At 40.8% G+C, this 24,741-nt stretch overlaps 1 protein-coding gene across 3 annotated transcripts in view; it reads right to left on the reverse strand.

Moving 5' to 3' along the window:
* Positions 1-24,741, reverse strand: part of FRAS1 (Fraser extracellular matrix complex subunit 1) — a 413,106-nt gene that overhangs the window by 77,408 nt on the left and 310,957 nt on the right. For all 3 annotated transcript variants that reach the window (XM_045790212.2, XM_045790198.2, XM_045790207.2), the window contains 10 exons: positions 20,754-20,885; positions 19,546-19,671; positions 17,301-17,548; positions 11,463-11,611; positions 11,129-11,291; positions 9,505-9,640; positions 5,739-5,929; positions 4,598-4,751; positions 3,165-3,428; positions 934-1,122 (listed from right to left, as the gene is read on the reverse strand). In XM_045790212.2, the coding sequence (XP_045646168.2) occupies positions 934-1,122; positions 3,165-3,428; positions 4,598-4,751; positions 5,739-5,929; positions 9,505-9,640; positions 11,129-11,291; positions 11,463-11,611; positions 17,301-17,548; positions 19,546-19,671; positions 20,754-20,885 (1,752 nt within the window). The remainder of the gene's footprint in view (positions 1-933; positions 1,123-3,164; positions 3,429-4,597; positions 4,752-5,738; positions 5,930-9,504; positions 9,641-11,128; positions 11,292-11,462; positions 11,612-17,300; positions 17,549-19,545; positions 19,672-20,753; positions 20,886-24,741) is intronic.

Here is a 24,741-nt window from a genome sequence, read left to right on the forward strand (position 1 = left end):
CAGATAAACTCTACATATTAGTCATAAGGATCCACAGGGAGAAGCACAAACTCTTACATTTTTGCTCAGCCACAGCCTCACTTCCAGGCACCTTGCAATGTAAATATAACCAAACATCTAGGGAGAAGTACTCAGTCTCATTTTTACAAAAGAGACACTGAGGCAAAGAATAATTAAGGAATTACTATCCCTTTGTCTATTCCATCCCCTTCAGGAAAGTAGAGACAGGTCCAGCGAGAAATCAGCTGCTACCCCATTTTGAGTGTTAGCACATGGACAAGACCCTAATGTCTACTCCTCGGGGCTATTTCCACCTCTAAATGGGATTGCACATCATCCCATGACTTTGGATTACTTTTTTCCCCCACCACGTAACTTTTTTTTCCCTTTTTTTACCCCTGAAAGAACTGTACAGTAACTACGTAGCATTTAACATTTATGCTTTTACATTACATCAGCATTTCCTGGAGGAGGGATGAGCTATGTAATCTCCCCCAGGCGGCTCCGATTTATGCCCTTCCATTTTGCTTAGTTCATTAACTTGTGCTCTTTGGGGAGCTGAAAAGAGATATAAATTGTTCACCTAAGGCAGGCATAATTTCCACCTTAATCCATCCCAATTCACTTCTTTTTCCTCCTCTCTCTCACAAACACTTTTTAGCATCATAGCAAGTCAAAATGATTTTTTCCCTCCATAACAGCCCCAAATTTCATCAATGCTATGTCAAAGCATGAACACATTTTAGCCAAGAAGGATAGTTTTTTTAACCAAAAAATTGAGGAGACAAGAAAGAATAAATGAAACTATAACGCAGTTCTTATTCAAAACAAAGAGTGCAGTTTACTGCCATAAGCTACCAGGCATTTAACTCCCATTTACAACTGTGAGTAGACTCTGTCCAAGTCTGGGCAGGTGCAAGAGAGCTAGCTGACCTTGGCTAATGTCAGCCTGGGTGAAACTCCGGATGGGGCCTTTCACAGAGATTTGCTCCGGGTTGTCGTGTGTTATCATCTGCAGACGCCCCGCGCCAGGATCTTCCCTCATGATGTACATCACCTGACGGTCATCTGAATCAGTATCTGTCACTCTCAGATGCTGTTCTGTGATGCGTGCTACAGACCCTGGAAGGGAGTGGGAGAGAGGAGGTCATTGCCCATCATTGCATGGATGTTTGAATAGGATGTCAAGTGATTTCAGGAGACTAGAGACTAAATGATCGCACACTGCCTGGGTTTAAGTGAATACCGGGTGCTTGCCCTTCTCAGTTTCCAGCTGCACACATTTTAATTTCCCTAAGTGAAACAATCCCAACTTATGAAACATGAGAGACTATGGACTATGAGAAACAAACTGAGGGCTACAGAGGGGAGGGGGGTGGGGGAATGGGATAGACCGGTGATGGGTAGTAAGGAGGGCACATATTGCATGGTGCACTGGGTGTTATACACAACTAATGAATCATCGAGCCTTGCATCGAAAACCGGGGATGTACTGTATGGTGACTAACATAATATAATAAAAAATCATTATTAAAAAAAAACAAAAACAAAAAAAAAACAATCCCAACTTTGCAGTCTATTTATCTTCCCTCGGGTTTAGATCTGAGCCCTTTTCTCTGCTGATCCATTTTCACTCTCTCTGCCCCATGCTCACTCTACTCCTGTGACCTATCAGTTGCCCCTCCCTGGATTGATGTAATAACTCCTAGATCTTTGGTGAAATCTTCTTGGACCTAACTTATTTACTATCTTGAGGTTCACTAAATCATTGGCAACAGCTTTACATAAACTTATAAATATATCTTGTTGCCATCTCAAACCAAATAGTTAAAATCAATGTTTACAGGATTATAAAACAGGGGGCCCTGTAAGGCTATGTGGGCGTTGGGAAAGGAGGTGAGACAATAGTAATTGGCAATTCCAGCTCATATTAAAAATAGTAAGTTCTGGTAAAATAGATGCTAGTCATTCATGTCTAATATATCCTAGTGTTTGGCTGGACCCTGGGCAACCTGTGTGTTCTTGCTGGGTAATGCCAACAATGCAAGGCCTAACTATTCTTTCCCCAGGCCATTCTCAGCAAGCAGCCCCAAGGGATGAGGTGATACTTCCTCTGGGACAAAGATCAGGCTTGCTTATTGTGATTATAACAGGGGGAGTTTCCCCCAAGCTCAGCGTTCCTCTTCTCTAATGGGTCCCATTGCATGTGAAGGCATCCATCTGGGCCTTCTGCATTACTCCCACCAGACTTGGAGCGCAGAAGGAAAAGATGCAAACTTGCTGATGGCAATGCTGCCCAATGTGCTGTGAGTAGCAAAGTATTTGTCTCTGACCCAGGAGTCTCCTGTCTTCTATCAGCACCCATGAAACACTAACAGGCTAACTTACTGGCTTGTAAACAGGGGAAAGTTAAATCTCAGATCGAATAATGGGAACCTTTGGGAATCTCCAAATTTTCAAATACCATTATGCCATATAGTTTTCACTACCAGATACATGTGAAACTAAGAGTAGATAAACAAACAGGACCCCAGTGGGAGCAGATGTTCTGGAGGGAAAAGGCCCACTCCCTAATTAAGTAACTCCCTATGCAAACTGACTTCAAGACTGACACGTGTCACAGGTCCTTCAGGTGCTGTATACACAGGCAAACTTGCGAATGTTATACCCTAGGATACCCTATCTAGTGAATCTTAATTATTTTTATAAACTCTTTTAGTTATGATCGTTTCCCAATTGCCCCCCCAGGACCCCCCCCCCTTTTTTGTCTTTCAAGTAAACATCTTGAAAATTCTGTTGGATTTCTTTTGTTGTTGTTGTTGCTGTTTTTTCCTGTGGGGTTGGCTGGGCAATGGCCATGTTCTAAGAAACCTGGCCCTGTAAGTAGCTGGATAAATTAGGGTTTTGAGGACCCTGGAAGTACTATAAACTCTTCGCAATCTCTTCTCAAATTCACAGAGAGGCATCTGGTCCAAAGAATTTAAGAGATTTACATTAGTCACTCACAACAATTAGTGTCCTTGAAAGAATAGCTCTCCCCACCTCCAGTCTCTCTGAATTCTGAATGTCCACTTCAATACCTTCCCACAGAGCTAACAAGCATGCTGACAAAGAAGAAATAAGGACAGACGGACCGCAGCTACTCTCTTCCATTCCTGTGGTACCTGCTGAGAGCTGTAGGCCTCGGTTTACAGCCAAGTTGGGGGCGCCACTTGTAGGCAGTTCTATGTATATCTCCATCCTCCCCGTGTCCACGTGGCGGCCATCCGTGAGGGAGAACCGGAACTCATCCACGGCCACCCCGGGACCACCAGGCATGTACCCGACCAGCCCGGCCAGGACATCCTGGTAGGTGAAGGAGGAGTCCTGAGTTAAAACCCTCCCATTCTCCAGAGGCTCAGAAGCAGTTTGCCTCCAGAGCAGATGGCCTGAGGAAGAAAGTAAAGAAAAACAAAGAAACAATGGTAGAATATATATGGCACCAAAACATTGCCTGAATTTGTCAACTAGCGAGAGCCTGGGTAAAATGTCCAGCACCTCAGAGGCTCTTGGTGACACACACACATAAATGACCAACAACTCAGAATTTTCTACAGAAGCACAGGGTGCTGCCCTGTGGCCTCATCTACAAATAAAGAAGATAAAATTTAACTTTTCCTGTTCAAAAATCTCTTGAGGAGACACAGTGAATGTGGTAATACAGTGGCTTAGAAATCAAATCGCCCTCCATGAATTCAAACTCTCTGCGTTATCTAAACCTTATTTTCCCCTTCTGCAAAGTGAAAATAGCACTCTTCTCCTGCTGCCTTCCTTCTAGGGCATCTGTGTTTTAAATTCCTTTTAAATTCAGAAAGATACCAGACATCTTCGGGTTGAAGCATATTTTTCTGTTTTCAAGGGTGGTGTGTATCATGATGGACAGTTAAAGTGTTTCATTAAAGAAAGCAAAAGTGAAGGGAGATAAAATGCAGTGACCAACAGACTCTTATATTAACCTTCCATCAACACAACTTCATCTTTAAAAGACCAAGGGTGTTACGATACACTAAGGTACCACCTGGGAGATGAAAGTTCCAGAGCTTTGGCTAATATCAGAGGGATGGCACTTAGAAAAGAAGTAGGTAAAAGATTCCCATGGTGGTTTTTACCTCTGGTTTAATCAGGAAAAGTGCTTTCTTTGCAAAAGGATCAAGTTCATAAAGACATCTAGCACACCTCTAACCTGAAGTGAACACCTTGTGAAATTAATAACAAGGCTGCTACAGTGTTCCTTGCATGAGATGGCCCAAGACTATCAAGCAATGAAGCCTATGAGAACAGGACTCTAAACCTATTTTGCCTGAGGTTATACAGGAGAGCAAGAAAACAGCTGAAATTGAATTTCAGAGACACCAATTACCTAGGATTCAGGCTTTTTAGAGCAACTGGTATCCACTGTGACCCCAAAGAATATTGGCTAGCTGTGAATCTGATTATACTTTGATGCAAAGAATGGCAGAGGCAAAGTAGAGGAATAATCAACAGAAATCTATGTGTTTATTCTAAAACCCTATCGGGCACCTCAGTTAAGAAGCCTGCCATAGCAGTTGGGTCCTACCGTGGTCGGGCTTTTTTGTCAGTACAAAAACCAGCTCATTATCTGGAGTGTCCAGGTCCTGCAGGCTCAGAGAAGAATTGCTTATCACGACTCCCGAGCTTAGCTGCACGCCAAGGGGCCGCAAGGTCATCCTGGGAGGCTCATCGTTCTTCCTCTGATGAAAGCATAAAGTATCAGGTCTCACACAGATATTGGTTTAAGAAGAAAGAAAATGAACCTTATTCAGCAAAAGTAACATTGTCACATCAACTTTCACTATGGAAATAGTACTTAATGTGTCACCATCTTTAATTCCCAATCAAAATGGTTCGTTTGAAAGAAGAAGTCACACAAGCAAAATGTCTCCTTGAAAAGAAACTGACATTCTACAGAAATCTTCAAGATATTTTCCACGGGTACAATGATCATGTTTTTCAGACCAAAAATCTGGACATGTGGTTAGAGAAGTACGAGTATATTTTGAGGATAAAAGAGCACATTATTTGAAATCAAAATTTGTCTTAGAAAACCCCAAGAGTATCATAGTACTGTAGGACACCGTATTTAAAAGCGTGGGTTTCTAAAGCTGTCTCCCTGACCCTGTGCCAGCCCTCCTTTACCACCTCCGAAGGGTGCTGAGGGTCTTTTCCCAGGGCAGAGAATATTCCATTCTGAGTTTTATCTTTTATCTCTGTCTCCCTGGGTTGGTAGAGCAAGCTATCTAGTTGCTCAAATGAGAATAAATACAGCATCAAGGAACACATTTCTTTGATGTTATAATTTAACAAATAAATGCATTAAAAATGTAAGAAAAGGCAAGTATACATGTAGAAATCATACAATAATTTCAGGGAAAAACAGGCATATGTTAGTTTTCAGCTAAAGATGAGACTGATGGTTTCTCTGTCTGACCCTCACAAACTGTTTTCACATAGAATGAACACATTTTACCCTGAAGTGGAGATTCAGATTTCTAAGTCAGACCATCCCCAAATGCCAGCCTTAATTCTACAAGTTTCTTAAAGGTCAGGGTTATATTTTTAAATTGACCTCGAAAACTGAAGGTCAAATGCAATCTTCTTTGCTTTTGAGTTCATATAAAGCTAGCTAATGGGGGGATATTGTTGTCAAAGGCCCACTTTCCCAACTTCAAAGTGTTTACCTCAATGGTGATATTGATGCTGTGGATTTCTGAACGACTGTTTCCATCACTTACATAAAAACTAAAAATGTCATGGGTTGGCTCAATGCTTTCATGAACACTCTGAAAGTAGTAAATGTAGTTTTCCAGGACATCTTGAATAGGGAATGATGCCTCTAGGTCACTGGTAGCTCCAGGGCCAAAACGATCACCTGTGTCAACATCAAGAGAGAATTTTTACCTCGATCCATCAATTCCTGCTTACTAGGCTGAACTAGAAAACATGACAGCATTATCAACAACAGAGGAAATTACATTAGAGGATAAAAATGGAGAATGGAAAGAGCACAAGACTAGAAATGGAAGACTCTGGGGTCAAATCCCAATTTCCCTACTATTTCTCATCTACACATGGTTACAGCTGCCCAGCTGTTTCCACAGGGAATCAGATGAGATAATGTGCATGAAAGCACTCACAATGTTATTTTACATAGCAAGAATAAAAAAAAAAAAAGAATCAGTGGTTGTTTTGTTAGAAATCTGTGATAAAGTAAGTCCTCGGACAAGTAACAGCACAAACGCAAGGGCTCTACCTTAAGCTTTGGTCAATTTCAAAGCCACCCTGCCTAGCACACCCTGCAAGAGGAAGTCTCCTTCTCTATTTAAGAAAAGACTAACTGTATACTTTTTAATCTAAGAGATATCTCATTAAGCAAGTTTTCATTTGACCTCAGTTCCTTAAGGAAACCTCCCCAGGGGTCAGTGCTCAGCCCCCGGGATGGCACCCTAGGGCTACTGCGATGCTCCGGGACTGTCCACAGCTCAGGTGCCGTTCAAGCCCTGAGATGCTCAAGTTCCATGCAGAGCCCCAGAGATAGAGCTGGTTCCAGTTAACTCTTCTTTTCATCCCAGCCCCAACCAAACACTGGAAAAGGCAAAGGGGGAAGAGTAAACACCATCTAAATGATGGATGGCTTGTCTCTTCCTTGGTCTGAGTCTCTCTAATTGATTGATTTTAAATTGTTACCACATTTTCTTCTAAAGAGAGGAGAAAAAGAAACCCCTGTGTCTTCAAACATTCCCTGGATACATATCAAAAAAAAAAAAAAGTGTATATAGGAGGTCTGAAAGCAACAAAGCGTTTCTCTTTGTCTCTCTCATGGCCCTTTGCAAAGATCAGGTCATAAATCAAAAGGCCATTGACTTCCTGAATTGTAGACAGTGTCATTTTTTGGTTAACCTTCCAACAGAAAGACTAGGACTGAAAAAGTGTTACTTATAATTTGTTTGAAATAAGAACTCAGGACAATTGTTTTTTCTTCCATGACGTGAACTGTCTTAGATTTTACCCATCAGATTTGGTTCCTCTTGACACCAGAGGCATGGAGGGATCTGAGTGACCTGTGACCAGATAATCCCTAGCACACACAGCTCAGTGTTTCCACAAGGAAGTGCTGTAATTCCTTCACATTTTTATTTTCCCTTTACATTGATCGCTATAAATATGAGAAATGTGGCTTCTTGATTTGGGTCAGAAAGAGCTTAAATAAACTAAACAATACCTAAAAATATACTCAAATAGAGAAATGACTTATTTTCTGTCATTGGGAAAGAAGCCATTCAACAAGTGAATCTGTCACTGAAGCTTTAAGCACCAATCCTTCCCAGTTTTAAAATTGCACCTTCTATTTTTTCCCGTAAATCATTCTCATTAATGTGCTTCCTTGCCTTCTTAAGCAGAATATACTATGTGCAAATTAAACAGTTCTTGATGCATGCAGGCTATCATTAGGAACATCTATTACTGTGCTGTGCTGGAACACCGTGATGCATGCCCTCGAGGTAATCAAGGTGGGTCTGTTCTCTTTGTGCTGGTACTGAATGAATGTAGTCCATGCTGTTAGATTTTATACCTCACAGTATAATTATTCTGTTTCTTCCTGGCTTGCTGGTAAGAAGTTAAAGCTGCTTCTTATAATATTTTTAAAAAGGCATTATGCTGATCTGCAGGATTCTGAATCTAGGTAGCTAGTTTCATATACACAAAACAGGCTCGGTACTGAACACCCATGGAGCAAGGGCTGGAGTCCTTAAATTGTCTTGGGATAGTTATTTGCACCCCCCCCCCCCCCGCCCCCAGCCCCCTGAGCGTCTCTTCCTTACTTCCAGGCTCATACCAATGTAGAACAGTGATTCTCCAAATGTGCTCCCTGGGCCAGCAGCCATGGCATCGCCTATGAGCCGGGGGTGGGGGGGGGTGTGGGGGGGGGGGAGGAATGCAAATGCATGGGCCTCCCAGCCTCTGGGGAGGGGAGGAATGCTGGGTTTGCTGCTCAGGAAACTGTGTTTTCATGAGCCCTCCAGTTGAGTCTTATACACATGAAAGTTTGAGAATCACTGTTTAGAGAGCTGGAGCTTGCCAGAAATTTGACTTCTAGACCAGTGAAATACTCCTCTGCAGGCATTCCAGGTTAATGTCAAACCACGTTAGGAAGGCTTACTAAGAAACCACCTGGAGAGAAGAGAAATAGAGGTGGGGGGCAACTACCCTTTCATGACTCCCCACCTTTGCCCATCCTCTTCCCTCTGCCCACAGTGAGACTCCCACTAACCCTTCAAGTTCCAACACAAACGTCACCTTCCTCAGCCTTTCCTGCCCTCTCAAGCAGAAGTCATCGTTTCACCCTATGTACTTTCTCAGGGTTTGCCCCTTTCCCTGTCCCAGCATTTTTAATTTATTGTCATTTATCAGTCTTCCTATCTGTCTCCCACTCAGGGCTGGGGCTGTGTCTCACTCATCTTTACATCCTTTGTCTCTGGCATAAACATTTGTTGAGATAAAGCTAATTCAGCCATAAACAAACCTGAGTGCACATAATGAAAGCAAGATGGGGGAAAGGACCCGCAATTTTCTGGAGGAAAACGTGGCCACCGCTAGACGAATTGCTGGGAACTAGGCTCAAATCCCAGGCACCATGCTGGCCACAGACACCTTCAGTCAAGGGCCTCTCTGTGGGAGCTGCTAGCTGCATGCCAATTAGCGCCAAGCGCTGGCACTCAGGGATCTCACTGCACAGGCGGCAACACGGTAACCGGCCAGGAGCTGTCTCAACTGCCAGTCACCACGGTCTCAGGGGGCCCGTGGACAGGACACACCTTCTCGCCTCTCCTTCCCCGTGATAACCAGCAAAGGCAGCAGGGGTCCCGGGCAGATGGTGGAGGGGGAGGGATGTGGAGGAGAGGGTCACAGGCAGACAAGCGTGCATTTCAATTCATGTCAGATCCTTAGAAGGAGCTGAGCCATAGCTGTGGTCCAGCCAGACTGCTGCTGTCTCACCACGAGAGGACAGGCATTTTTATTTCCTTGACACTCAGCTCTGCGTGCAGGGCATACGCCCTTCCCTTCCCCGTTGCTGGCATTCCTGATCCCCTCCCTACTCTGTTGCTTCTCCTAGCACTGATTCACCTCCTAACATCTTACACAATCTTCTCCTTTGTTAGGCTTCTTATCTGTCTCCCCCCACAGGGATCGAAGGCAATGTGAAGATAGGGGTTTCTATCTGTTTTGTTTACTGATATATCCCTAGTGCTTAAAAAAGTGCCTGGCACACAGAAGACGCTCAGTAGATTTCTGAGTGAATGAAACCTTCCTTCCTCCCGTTTCTTTAAAATGGATCCATTCGTCTTTAGTCCCCCACGTCCAGGTTTGACTGGAGGCAGTTGCCTCCCCCAGCCCTCCCTTCTTGACAGGTCTGGAGCCATGCTACAGCCCTGCCGCTGCGGGTACCTGTTCCGGTGTTCTCGATGCAGCCATATTTGGGCAGAGCACTTAGCTTAATGATGGCGTCTCCCTGGAGGTTGTCTTGATCATCAGCAGCAAAGAAATGGTGAAAGGAGAGTGGGGCTCTTCCTCCCTCGTCAACCTAAGAAAGAAAAGATTGTATAGTCCTTGGGCGGTTGCACAGAACTGCACTAAAAAGAACTGAATTGAAAAGTGCTGCCTGGGGTGACCTTCCAGCACCGATTCCACTTCTTTGAGGAGGCAGATCGTCTATAGACGAGATGAAGAATGTGCATGCTGCTGGAGCCAGGCAATCTGTCAGCGCCTCTCAAAGCTTCATTCAGACACCGCGACTTCTGTGTCTCCCTTCAAAGTTGTGCTTCCTTCAGTGATGGATCTGGTTATAAAGCAGCTCTGGCCCATTCTAATCACCCACCTCAGCACAGCTGCATGGCAGGATGGCCGCCTTTCTTCCCTATCAAGCTTCCAAAGCCTGCAGCCTGAGGATGATCCAGTCCTCCCCAGGATACTGCGAGAGTGGCTGTCCTATAGGGGCTCCCACCCAGCAGGAAAGCCCCACTCAGTCCCTTACGGTACGCGGTCATAGGGGTGCAGGAAGAAAGGGCTCCCTCCACACACCTGAAAGGTAGTGCTTATCTTAAGGTTAAGGAGGAAAACAAATCCGTCTGAGTAAAAGCACTTGCCTGAGCTCACTTTTTCCTTCAGGGCCCTGCTTTGTACCTTAACTCTGCAACCGGATCCTGGTGTTTTTTGTTACCCTGCTGGGCATGACCCAGCCATTTCACTCTGAACAATGCTTGGCCAAAGGTAGGAAGATCTACAAGGTACAAAGTAGAAGGCCGCCCTAACTCTGGGGATGGAGAAGGTCCAAAGGGGTTCCCCAAGGTATGGAGTATCAAAACTATTTGGAAATAACTCCATTTTATGGATTTTCAGTTGCTTGACAAAACCAGAAAAACTCCTGAGTTTTTGGCATTGTGGTATGTACACAGAGCAGGACAAGGAGATTGAATTAACTTTTGTGGAATCCCTACCACGTGTTGGTATGTACTGGGGGGTATCATTGGTCCAGGGTCACTCAGCTAGTAAATAACAGAACCAGCACTTGACCTCAGGTCTGGGTAACCTCATGATCGGGATATGTCATATGGCCCCCATCCTCCCCACCCCAAGGAACTGTAAATAATATTTACCGTGATAAGTATTGACTGAAGAAGTGACTTGGGGACATAGTCCATATCCCCATATTTTAGTTCTTGCAAACATTAGATTTTTAACTCCTAAAAGATATAGTCCTTTTATAATTTTACTCCCACTGCTAGACACACCTAGTATAGTACACAAAATACTACACACATCTAACATTTATGTCTAGCACATAAATATTTTTGACTAAATAATGTAAATATAATTATTTGATCTTCTGCACATATTTTTTCATACTTTTTAAAAAACTCATGATTGAAAACCATGCATATCTTGACACTATTGCCTAGACAGTTTGGAGGAAGAACTTGGCAGCCAATTCAGGCAGAAATCCTGTGTCTACATCAGAACAGATTCCAGCTCTCCACAGCACTCTCTGTTCATTGATCTGAGAATTGTTTACCGTGATAAGGTCAGCAAAAGCAATGACTCGAGGTGGATTCTCAACAGGAGTGATCATGATGGTAAACATCTGATTGTCTAGATGGTTGTGGTCCATATCGGAGACAGAGAAATGGAAGCCATCAGTAACCTGATTACCATCAGTCTCATACACAGCTGAGTACCTACAGAGGTGAGGACAAGAATCAAATGAATGAGCTACATAACAAGCCAGGTAAGATGGTTGCATTTTTGTTTAATCAATATAATCTTTCGAGGAAGCTACTGGTTAGTTGCTTAAATATTTTAATGCCATTTTTAAAAACTCCGTCAAGTAATACAAAGTGGTTATATACCTAATTTTCTGGTTGTTGATGTCTTCCATTGTGAAATTGGAAACCTCCGAGAGTTCTTCCACCTCAGGTCCTGACACTCTTAAAAGGGCACCATACATGGGCAGAGAACTTAACTGAATCCAGATCTCTGAGTCGGGGGAAGAATCATCCTAATCAGGCAAATATGAAGCAAGACATGAACACACATTTGTAGGAATAAATACCTCCAGTAGTTAAGAGATCACAGGTGCTTACGTCTCTGCCAGTTGAAAAAGTCTCTTTCCCTTTATGATAAAGCAACACCATTTCAAAGTGCATGAAAATTCCGTTTATTCTTCTTCTTTTTTTTTTTTTAAAGATTTTATTTATTTATTTGACAGAGATAGAGACAGCCAGTGAGAGAGGGAACACAAGCAGGGGGAGTGGGAGAGGAAGAAGCAGGCCCATAGCAGAGGAGCCTGATGTGGGGCTCGATCCCACAACGCCAGGATCACGCCCTGAGCCGAAGGCAGACGCTTAACCGCTGTGCCACCCAGGCGCCCCCCATTTATTCTTCTTAAATACCTCTTTGATAATGTCTTCTTTCAAGAGTAGCTCAAGACAATAGTGAGGAAATGCACTTTAGGTATGGGGCGTAAAACAAAGAGATGCCCTGTTGTTGCTATAAGAGCCACACAGGGTTGCATTGTTATTATGTGCATCTAGTGAAGAACAAAACATGGTCGGAGATATAAGTCATCTTCCTATAAAGACGTTTGTAGGTTTCTTTTAGAGTTTCAAAGAATGGTTTGCTTTTTAGAAACAGGTAAAATTCCATTATAACACCTAATATAGTGATAAAGAAAATTCTGTGAAACAGAAAGAAGGGAAGTTACTTAGCTTAGCCAGTGACTCACTCTAAGTAATATTTGACATGGTAAAACTTTTAGTTTAACAGAAGAATTTAGGAAATCTTATTTCATTCCAGCAGGACAGAACCTACATGCTCAACCCTCAAGATGACCAATCTTAACAATTTTCCTCTCCTTCTGCATTGCTTATTGGGAAATAAAATTGGCTTTCTGTGTTTCTACGTGGACAATCGTATGTCTTAATGAACAATTTGCTCTTTAAGGATATTGTGGAAATATCTAGGAGGCCGGCAACATCTTCTTGGAGAGTTTCCCTGAGTCATTCATCTTTTAGAACAGTTGGCTGTGAACATGGGGGCACTTGGCACTTTACCACAGCAACAATGAAAATAAATATTGCATGGCCAAGTGTATTTTGAAATGCAAATTTCCATGGCTATGTGGTACAGCTGTTTGACGTATGGATCAGGAATGTGCTCAGGATACCGGGTGATCTGGGGCAGAGGGTTTTAGTCAGTTCTTGCTTCTACCCCTAGGGGCCTTTTTAAATAGACAGGTCAGAGCCTCAATGCAAGGTCACAGACTTTTCCAAATCTCCTTACATCACCTGACACTAGTAAGGAAGGAAACTCAAATTCATCAAAGCTGCAAAACTTCAGAAAATTTCCCCTAAATTTATACTTTAAAAGTTTCTCTATTTTTCCACATGGGTTATCAAATACAACATGCAGACTTCCAACAGACTACTTCCTCATATTACTGTGAGCACCCTCGGAGAGAGAATTTTTAAAAGACAGCTAAGAGTTCTAAGGTATTAACTTCCGAGACGGTGATAAACTACAAGGATAGAGCTCCTGGCTCTTGATTAGAATGAATAGCTTCAAAATTCCACATTGGCAAATCTGGCAAAGAAATGCTTATTTCATGTCAGGCACATTTATTTTAATGTTTCAAATCTCAAATGACTGCTGGGTTTGAAAAAGTGTGAAATCAGCAAGGTTTTTTCTTCTGAAAATGCTATCATAAATTCAGAAAATAATTATTAATTATTTTTATAATTAAGGAAAATTACTACTTTGGCATATCTAAGATATCATGGATGCAAAAAATCTAAGAATGCAGACTTTGTTCTCATGTAATTTTCCTACTTTCTCACTCCTTTTGTATTAATTCATTTTTCATTTTCTTTTTATTACTTACACATCTATTGACCCACCATTCAACACAAGGACTAGAACACTGATAATTAACACTTATGTATGTGTTCCTCCTTTACCCTGTCCCTGGGCCTCCCATCACCCTGGGTCTTGTTTCTCATTTCCTTGAATTTCTTGATATTATTTGATATATTATTACAAAGTATTTTTAGTTATTTTTTAAAAACTTAAGAGACTTAGATTTTCCTCCTGTGGGACTTACTTTCCTTTTTACTCAATGGTGGACTGCTAAGACCCATCAATACAGGTGTATGCAGCAACACTTCATCTGTTCCGAGGGTGGTCTAATATTCCGTAGAGTAAGTATATCACAGGTTATATTATCCTGTTGATGGGAATTTGTGTTGTTTCAATATTTTTGCTATTACAGATACTTTTGCTATGAATTTTCTTGGGTATATCTTTTGGTGTACATAGGAAACTTTCTCCCGGAGAGGAATCTAGGAGTGGAATGGTTAGGATACAGAACCACTCATCCTCACAAGACAATGCCAAATTCCTTCCCAAAGTCGTTTGTTCTAGTTGACCCTTCCATCAGCAAAGAACCTTCTGCAGATCCATTTCCTCTCCAACATTTGGTATTTCAGACTTTTAAATTTCTGCCAGTTGAATTGGTATGATATGGTATATAGTCTTTCTTGATTTCCTTGATGCCTAAAAAAGTGGTTATCTCTTTTTATATTTGTTGGCCCTATGGGTTCCTCTTCTGAAATTCCTATTAATGTCTCTTGTTCATTCTTCTACTGGGTTAACTTTTTCTTCTTGATATGCAGACATTTTTTTATATTTTCTTTGTTATTTTTGTTTATATGTATTGCAAATATCTGTTTCCAGTTTGTAACTTGTCTGTTTTCTGTATTTCTGGTGTGTTGGGGGAATATAAATTTAATTTTAAGATAGTCAAGTTTATCAATCTTTAATCTTTATAGTTATCACTTTTTGTTTCTCGTTTAAAAAATTCTTCCCTTTCCCAATATCTAAAAATATTCATCTAGATACTATAAAGAATTGTAAAATTTCATGCTTGATTTGCCTGAAGCTAATCTCTGTGTACAGTGTGAGGGAGAACTACAAGTTCTTTTTCTATCCATATGAGTAATCATTTTGCACAGGTCTATATTTTAAATAGTTCCTACTGTTTCCACCAATCTGGCTTACTTTATCTGTTTTATACTATAGTCCCATGTGTCGGTCTGTTTCTGGACTCTAGTATATTCTTGTGTGATACTACTTTAAATAGTGCAGGTTTACAATCAATCTTGATATTTGATAGGGCAAGCCCCTGCCCTCCTATCATTCTTTTTCAGAATTTTGGCCCTTCGTTCTTTATTGTAGAATCAGCTTATCAAGATCCATAAAGTACATTGGGCTTTTGACTGGAACTCAATTGAATGGAAAGATCAGTCTGCAGGAGAATTGATATCTTTTTGATACTAAGTCTTCCTATTCATGCATGTGCCATGTCTCACCATTTATTGGGTGTTTTTAAAAAAATGTTTGCCAATTAAGTGTTACAACTTTCCCTGTAGACGTACTGTCTAGTTTTTGTTAGATTTAGTCTAACAGACATGATTTTTATAATGCTATTATAAGTGGTATCATCTTTTTAGTTACATTTACTGGCTATTTTTTGCTTATGTCTAGCAATGCTATTGCTCTGTTGATCTTCTATCTGACCCCTTGGTAAATTCTCCCTTTATTTCTAATACTTTGTCAAGAGAGTCTTCTAGATTTTCTTTAGTTGGGCATTGTATCAATTTTTGCTAGAAATTACACATCTTTTGTTACATTTATTCCTAGATATGTGTTATGTGGTGTTATTGGAGATCGTATCATATTTTGAACTATTGTATTTTTGGCTGGTGCACAGACATGCTGTTAGCTTTTTAAGATTAATCTTCTATCATCCTCCCCCACATTACAGATGAGGAAACTGAGTCCTAGAGAGTTAAGTACCCTGCCAAGGGTTACTACACTAGTAAGTGGTAAGCCTGCTTTAAAACTCATCCATTCTAACTACAAAACATCCCTCCACTACTTGTTTACCTGCAGTGCATAGCAAACTGTATAGGGAACCACCATTAAAAAGCAAATCACACAGAAACCCATTTTTGCCTTTTGTCTCTCTTGACACCATGTCACCTTCTTGCAGTTAATGACACTCTAATTAAAAACAGGCTCCCCTGCTCCTATCCTTTTATATTCTGTTCCACTTACAACCAGCATTTCAGATGGCTTTTCCAACCTTTCTGGATGTTCGCTGCAAACTCACTAACCATGCATATCTGGAAAAATTTTCCCCATGACACTAAGTACAAAATTCTTCTACAATCCTCAGAGAAAGTTAGTATATAACTTAGCTAAGTCTTTAAAATATGCTCTGCTTTCAGCAAGCTAGAATAGTCCTTTTGGAGTCTTTCTGCTCTACTGGGTAAATTCACATTCAATCAATTTCTGAAAATACATGTTCAGTTGCCAATGGGCTCGCGTTTTGATATGCAGCTTATAATATGCAGTTAATGGGCAGGAACTGCTCCTGGAGAGCTATTTTGGCCTGTCAAACATTTTTCAAGCCTTGGTGATCTATTGATTAAATCTGTATTCATACATTTTTATGAATTCATGAGTTTCATAAGATTCAAAAGACCATAACCTATGGTAAAAATCACCTGTCAATTAAAAAAAAAACACAAAATCAAAGCTGTTCTGAAACTATACTAGACCCATGAGAAGAATCAGGGTGGAATGCAGTTTCCCATAATTTAAGAAAAGACAATTTGAGGGGAAAATCTGTGCTAAAGCAATTGAGGCAATTGTTCCCAGGCCAATGCTTTATCTTACATGCTACTATCCAGGACTAGATTTTATAGCCAGACTCTTTAGCCCAGAAAAGGATTACTTAAAACTATACAGTATTTTAAAAAGAAAGAAAGAAAGAAAGAAAGAAAGAAAGAAAGAAAGAAAGAAAGAAAGAAAGAAAGAAAAAGGCCCAGTCATTGGTTGGAATTTTAACATTGGTAAGGAAAAATTCAATACTAAGAATGATTACCATTCAGATAACCATCCTTATTTTCAAGGTATTTGTCAAAACTATTCATTATGTTTACACAGAGAATTCATGTACATTTACAACACACATAACTGAAAAATAAAATTAATTATCCTTATTATTCTTAGCTCCAGAGGTAGAATCAAAGAAAGAAGAGGAGCGCAATTAACCAGGGTCACTTAGCAAGTTAGGGTCCTAAACACACGGCTTCTGTTGGGGCATGGGATGGAGGGTGAGTCGGTAATCTTGCCTAGGAAACCTGGCAGAGAGGCACTGCCAAAGGAATGTGCCAGCATTCTGTCTAGAACTGGCCCTGAGACCAAAGCTGGTGAAAGTGGGCTTCCTCTCAATGGGCCATGAAATATTATTACTTATTAGTCATGAATCAGGTATGTTCTTCTAAAATGCTCTTTCCTGAAAATTCCCATTTGAAATATTATGGATGGAGCTTAAAAAATGGAGACTTGGGCTCTTCCGGCATGAGCACTGTTCCCTTTTGACCATCACCCACCCCTATACGATCTCATTGTGTTTCCATCAAGCTCTGCTCATTCACTTGTCTGCTCATGAAACACTAGGAGAAGCCAGGATAAATAGTGGAGTAGAGCTATGGAGAAGTTAAGAAAAAAATTTCCTTATATGGCCACAGACCTGATGCCCTCAGTATTTAGCCATGGCATTGCTTTCTAGTCAAGCCCAGGGAGAGGGTGCAGTGAACAAGAAGACACAGGTAAGAACTTACAACATAAGCGAGGTGTGACCTGGTGATTACAGCTGTGCTTTTACTAGCAACGGTAATGCTCAGCGAGGCACCAGCAGACAGCTGAGGCCCCCGGTCCTCTGACAGTGACACCTCCACTTTCACGTCCACAGTTGTAGCTGACGTGCCGTCTGTGACCGAGATCTCCATGCTGTCTTCCTGGGCAGAGGAGCCATCGTGGAGATACTGTAGAACGTTTTTCTCAATATCTTCATATGTGAAAGTGTCACCTTTCGAGAATAAAACAAATTGCAAACCAATTACGTCTGGGAATAACGCTTTTCATGTATATAACACCTTTGTTCTCAGGATTTCAAAGTACATATAGGATGATAAACTCTGGGAGTTGTAAGTTAATTAGTCCAACGACCCACCCAGTACAGGATTCCCTTTACGCCACTCTTGAAAAGGGGTTATTTAGCCTGTCCTTCAACAGTTCTCAAGGTGGGAGGCTCACTGCTTTACAAGGCAGCTAATTCCACTGGAGATAGCTCTAATTTTGTTTAAATTCTTAGTCATACTGAGCTCAAATCTGCTTCTGTAAGATCCAGTCATCATTCTTAGTTCTAGAGAGTAAAGGCCAAGCCTCTAGTCTTTAGAATAACCTAATCTTGGATCTAGTCTTGACACTGAAATTTCAGTGTCAGAAAAAGTTAAGGAAATAAATCATGCTTGATGAACCTGTAGCGGTTTCTTTGTTTTAGTTGGGAGTAGAAGGTTTTTCTAAATTCAAAACTATCTAAAAATTTAAAAACATACTTGAAGTTAGAAATCCAAACTTTGTAGGTCTAGAGTACTAATTTGTGATAGATTTCATAGGTGTGTGAAAAAAGTTTCAAGGTCATATAACTTTGGGAAAAATAGGTTTAAACAAAATTTAAAACTAAAAAATTTTGAACTGCAGGATTTATTAGAATTTTAGAATCTTCAATATAGAAATATTAAAGCATTTCAAAATTATTTGGTCATGGAACCCTTTGTATAAGAAATGCCTTTTAGCGTCATGGGTGGGCCCCAAGGATTCCAGAGAGTACAACTGAAGAATTGGTCTTCTTGAATGTTATATTAAACTCAATTTCCAGACAGATTATTGGCTCTAATAATTGGTGTTATGAATGAGACTAAAGAATTCATTCATTTTCTGCATTTGTCTTCTAAGCTTCTCTTTGACACTGTGTTATTATGATTTACCGGTGCTAGTGGTACTGTGCTTAAAAAAAGTAATAAAACTAATATTCTATAAACATCTTTAGATATTATATATTAGTTACACAAATATAGGTTAAATATAATGTTAAGGAAACTGGATTCTGACTGGTAATGCTCCTTAAGTAGTTCCCTTAGGATGACAGAAATTTATTCTGATGATATTTCTTGCATTCGGTAAATTTTTTAAAATCTGCCTTTGTGACTCCCAAATGCCTATTGGTTGTTCTTCAAATTCTATCTAACTTCAAGGTCAAAGACTTGCCTCCCTTTTTCTGCAGGGATATTCAAAAGAGTGCATGACTACATGCCTGTTGGGAATTATGTAAAGGTTTTGAGAAAGTACAGATTGTTGAAATAAGCATTTAGCATCCCAAAGTGACTACTTTGAAAGAGATAATATTCACTTTGATATATGGGCTAACTATTAAACAATTAGATATAGCTGTGGTCCTTGTGCTTTTCTATACTTTCTAAACAATCAACATGTATTATTTTTCTATAATTGGAGAAAGTACAAGAAATATTATTTTGGAAAGCTGGTCACATGACCTACCACGGTGTTACATCACAAAGATATTACTTAAAAAATGTGCTTCCTTTTTTATGGATAAAGATACAAGTAGTTTAGGCTATCAGTTTCAGTGCTAAAAATACCGTGAAGATTAACATACTAGACTAAGGGAGACAAATTCATCTCCATGAACTAACCACAGGAAGGCGGCACCTGACACTTCGTATGAGGTTGTTCTAGGTGCATTTACTCCAGATAAATCAACCAATTTCAACTAATTTCACCTACAACTTGAGGAAACAGCTTCATAGTTTTGGGTTGTGGGTGGTAGAGCAAAGAAAGGAAGTCCTAAATATTTCAGCCAATGGACTAAGAGCTAAAAGTTTTTCCTTTCTAAGTATCCCCTCCTAGTTTGTCCCACGGAGTTGCTTTACTTCTTTTCTGAGACACATGAAACCAAAGAGCAAGAAACCGTCGAAGCAAGCCAATGACAGAGGACGCAGCTACCTGTGGCCATGGGCCCTTGGAGCTCGGCTGGGTACTTAAGGAGCATGCCATGCTCTGGAGGTTTCCGGAGCTCAAAGAGGAGTTCTTCAGGTGTTATCTCAGTATCTCTTACTACCAGCTGAAGTCCTGCAGTCAGGAGACAAATGATGGTGAGAGGATGTGTACATTAAAAACTGTATGCCCTGCCTCCATTAAAGTGACAGGGTGGGCTGGAAAGCATGCTGTGGGCAATCTGATGGATAGAAGTGGGCACTGTTGAAGTCCAATCAACCACAGAAGAGTGAAAACGGATGATACAATTAATTCCTAAATTACAGGTAGTTAACTTACTTCCAGAAGTTAACTTCTAAGTAGGTAGTTCTGAATTAAGAATGCCTTTCCATACAAATAAGGGCCCTGAAGCCGACATATAGGTTGGTCCTGACCTACTGGGGTAGGTTTTCTTCCAGAAAATGCCTTTGCTTTTCATTATTTATTCCCTTCTTTTTCTGAATCTATAGAAGAGCCAAGTTGTTTTAACAACTGCTGTTAGGGCCATCACAGAAGTGAGAAAGAATAGGGGGCAAGTGACTGTCGTCCTTGTATATGTGGCTGGTTTAGAAATTGCAGGATAATTAATTTCAGGCCAATACTCAAGGGTAGAAACTGGATAAGGATCTGTAGAGCACAACTAACAAAAACCACAACATCCACTGTTTGCTTTTAAAAAGTACTTGGTGAAAGAGTAAAGAAACTCCTGAAGCGTAAGTACACTAGGAGGAAAATAAAATCACGTATGGAATAACCGGGCCAACGCCTCACAACTTCTGAAGGTTACTGTGATCTGCCATTTCTCCTGTTACTCTTTACCTTCTAAGCAGAAAACAAGGGCAGTCACTGAAACTGCTCCCCTCCCTTCTCCTCTCTGCTCTCCTTTGTTAACTTTATATTTTAGTGACGGCACCAAATCAAACTCCTAGAGGCTGGAAATACATTCTGTGCTGTATTCCATCACTGAACACTGGCCTCGGAAGGCTTTATTTCCCTCTCTCTGTGCTGCTTCTGTTTGCATGGAAATGGGCAGAGGGGAGGATACAGGTGAGAACACATATACCTTCTGGAAGAAGAGGTCACTCTTTCTTGGCAACCATCAAAAGGTTTAAACAGGGACTGCTGCTGAAATATGGTTCCATTTCCAAAGGCATGTTTCTTTTAGGCTCGGTTCCTACCTATAGCAGTACTGCCTCCTGGGCTGACCTCGAGCAGGGGAGCTGTGACCCAGAATGCTGGCAGGTGCTGATCAGTGGGAAGCAGATGAATGGTGAGGACCATCTCTGGACTCGTGTGAGCTCCATCTGAAACTAGAGAGGATAAACACACACACGCACATCAACGTGTAGTCTGGTCACCATAAGGCTACTTCCATAAATATGTAGCCAGAAGCTTTTTTAGATTACCTTAAAACGCCGAAGAGATGCTTACAAATGGAACAAGTAAGCAAGCAAGGAAAATACTGTGAGCTATTCTAACAAAGCTTTTTCTACTAGATAACGAAAAGGCTAAAGGACCATAAAAACAAAGTCATTCTAAGAAGCAAGTTTCACAACAAGGTGATACTAGTAAATGTTAGTGGAAAGGAAAGTACTATACAATCTGTACTCTTACATGATGCCGATAAAGACTTTTATTTATGAGGGAGCAGCACCTGGGTGGCTCAGTCAGTTAAGCCTCTGCCTTCAGCTCAGGTCATGATCTTGGGGTCCTGGGACTGAGCCCCACATCGGGCTCCCTGCTCAGTGGGGAGTCTGCTTCTCCCTCTCCCTCTCTGCTCCCCCTGCTTGTGTTCCCTCTATCTCTGTCAAATACATAAATAAATCAATAAAATCTAAAAATAAAAGACTTTTATTTATAGAATTATTTTTTGATTCATTCTCCTCATGTTTTGGAAAAATATTTTCTTTCAAGAGATGTCGTTTAGAAATGACATGTCTATGTCTCATGAAGAAAGAACTTTTTAAAAAGGACAGAAAATAACCATACTAGTATCTCGGATGGCATTTTCTGGGAGGTAAGCAGACCCATTTGTTTTTTCCCTGATTGTTACACGCATTGCAATAAATGGAGGATACCACTGTGAATAGAACGATGACTTTAAGATTTTACTTCCCTGGATTATCTGACATGCAAGTGAGCACTGATCACCTGAGGGAAATGGAAGCAGAACTGTCCAGCCCTTGACTCTGATTTCCACCTTCCTGTACCTTAAAACACCGTCTCTTCTCTAAAAGCCAGGTTTGGAAGAATATCTGTACCACCAATTCACCAATGTGTGTATTTGTAGTGGCTACTGAGAAAACTGTACTGTTGATTATTTTAAACGTGTAATATGCTTGCATATGGGTTGGTTTCCTTCATCACTTTCTTCTGGACTCAGTAGCACGTCCGTAGGAAGCTGACATCTACTTAAGCAAAGTAAAGCACTGCCCAGTGACTGCTAGTAAAGATCCCATCTGGGTTTTAGATTTGTTTTTTCCTTGAGAACAGACCTAAAAGATATGGCTGGATTTTATAAGGTACACTCCATGTCCTAGAACAGTCCAGAAATAGCCCTACTGAAGGAGAGGAGACAGCACCCCTGCGACTGAAGGTTTTATGGCTCTGGTCATTCAGCCAAATGTCACAATTATTGCCCCTGCTTCTTCGTTTACACTCAATCTCCTCTCTGGATCAACAAAGATAAGGACAGACAATTCCTAACCTTTGGGGGCTTGGGGGACACACATATGAACTTTTCCATAAATTTCAGCAGATTCCGATTCTCTGAGGCCCCTGGAGTCTAAGTTAAGAGCACCTACCTGAAATAAGAATCACAATTGTGAGATATAATTTTACTTTTTCAAGTGTTTTACATCAATTTCATTTTTAAGTTGGGGGAGAGCCTCAGGGAGGCTTCAACATCTTTGCTTTTACAGAAGAGGGAGGGAAAGGCCTTGAAACATAAGAGCTTTGGTAAGACCGCACGGCTGTCAGTGTGACCAAGCTGTATCTTTGCCTCTGTGAGTAAATGGAAGAAAGCTATTTTCTGGTACATATTTTGTAACTAGAAAATATATCAATGGGGTGCAGAGTTTTGTAAGCAAACATAAGAGCTTACAATCAAAATGTTAGCAATTACATGTCTAGCTGTCCCTTTAAGCAACATTTCTGATTTCTCTGAGAAGCCACCAGACTGCCTCTTCGGGTCAGAGGCCTCCTGCAAGCACCATTTGCCTCGTGTATCTTCCTTGCTCAGGACGACTCTGCAGAGCGGCTGTGCTTACTCTGAAGCAGCCTGGTCAGGAATATCAGCTTTCCTTCTCATGTGAGCTGATTAACCAAATGAGCTGTTCCTCCTCATTCTATGGGTTAATGTTGGGGCCAGGGCTTGTTGCCACCTTAGTTCATTTTGAGCCCAATTTAAAATTTTCTCTCACAAAACTCTCCTAAAGGAGATGGCTTCCTACCAGTTTCCAGAAGTTTTTCTCCTTAAAAAAGGGGAACCTCTTACACCTTTCACAACAATGAACTCGAAATGGCTCATGCACCTACACCTAAAATGCAAAACTATAAAACTCCTAGAAGACAACACAGGAGAAAACTTGATGACCTTGGGAATGGTGATGCCTCTTCAGATACAACACAAAAGACACCATGGGTGAATGAAATCACTGATAAGCTAGACTTCATTGAAGTTAAAAACTTCCGCTCTGTGGAAAGACAAGGTCAAGAGTATGAAAGGACAAGCCACAAACTGGAAGAAAATATGTTCAAAAGACCCATCTGGGGGCACCTGGGTGGCTCAGTCGTTAAGTGTCTGCCTTTGGCTCAGGGCGTGATCCCGGAGTCCTGGGATCGAGCCCCACATCAGGCTCCTCCGCTGGGAGCCTGCTTCTTCCTCTCCCACTTCCCCTGCCTGTGTTCCCTCTCTCGCTGGTTGTCTCTCTGTCAAGTAAATAAATAAAATCTTAAAAAAAAAAAAAGACCCATCTGATATAGGATTGTTATTCAAAATGTACAAAGAACTCATAAAACTCAACAAAAAAAAAGAGCCCAATTAAAAAATGGGCCAGAGACCTTAACAGATACCTCACTGAAGAAGATATACAGATGGCAAATAAACACATGAGAAAATATGCCTCACTGCATGTCAGCAGAGACATGAAATTAAAATGATAATAAGATGCCACTATGCACCAATAAAAATTGCCAAAATCTGGAACACTGACAACACCAAATGCTGGTGAGGATGTGGAGCAAAAGGAATTCTCATACATTGCTGGTGGGAATAAAAAATGGTACAGCTCTTTTGGAAGACAACTTGGCTTTTTTTTTTTTTTTCAACAAAACTAAATACATTCTTATCATATGATATAGCAATTGCACTCTTTGGTATTTACCCAAAGGAGACGAAAACTTAGGTCCACACAAAACCTGCACACAGATGTTTATAACAGCTTTATTTAAAATTGCTAAAACTTGGAAGCAACCAAGATGTCCTTTAGTAAATGAATGGATAAAATAAGCTGTGGTACTTCTAGACAATGGAATGTTATTCAGCACTAAAAAGAAATGAGCTACTAAGCCATGAAAAGACACAGAAGAACCTTAAATGCATATAGCTAAGGGAAATAAGCCAATCTGAAAAGATTCCATACTGTATGACTCTCACACTATGACATTCTGGAAAAGACAAAACTATGGAAGATAATAAAAAGAACAGTGGTTGCCAAAGGTGGGAAGTGGGGATGGGAGATGAGTAGGCAGAACGTAGAGGATTTTTAGGGCCGTGAAAATACTCTATATGATATTATAGTGATGAATAAATGTCATTATCCACTGGTCAAAACCCATAGAATGTACACCACCAAGAATGAACCCTAGAGCAAACTACAGACTTTGGTTGATTATGACATGTCAATGTAGGTTCATCCTTAGTAAAAAATGTACCATTCTGGTGAGTGATGTTGACAAGGGGAGAAGCTATGCTATGCACCTATGCATGTGTGGGGGCAGGGTAAATGGGCAAATCTCTGTACCTTACTCTTCAGTTTTTTTGTAAACCTGAAACTGATCTAAAAAAAGTTAAATCTTTAAAACAATTTAAAAAAATTCACTCAACAACAAGAAGAAAAACGAAGAGAAAGAAGGAAACCTCAGGCAGAAATAAGATAAATTAAT

This window comes from Ursus americanus, chromosome 8 (assembly GCF_024610735.1).
Source record: "Ursus americanus isolate L20-20 chromosome 8, mUrsAme1.1.p, whole genome shotgun sequence".
Taxonomy (NCBI): Eukaryota; Metazoa; Chordata; class Mammalia; order Carnivora; family Ursidae; genus Ursus; species Ursus americanus.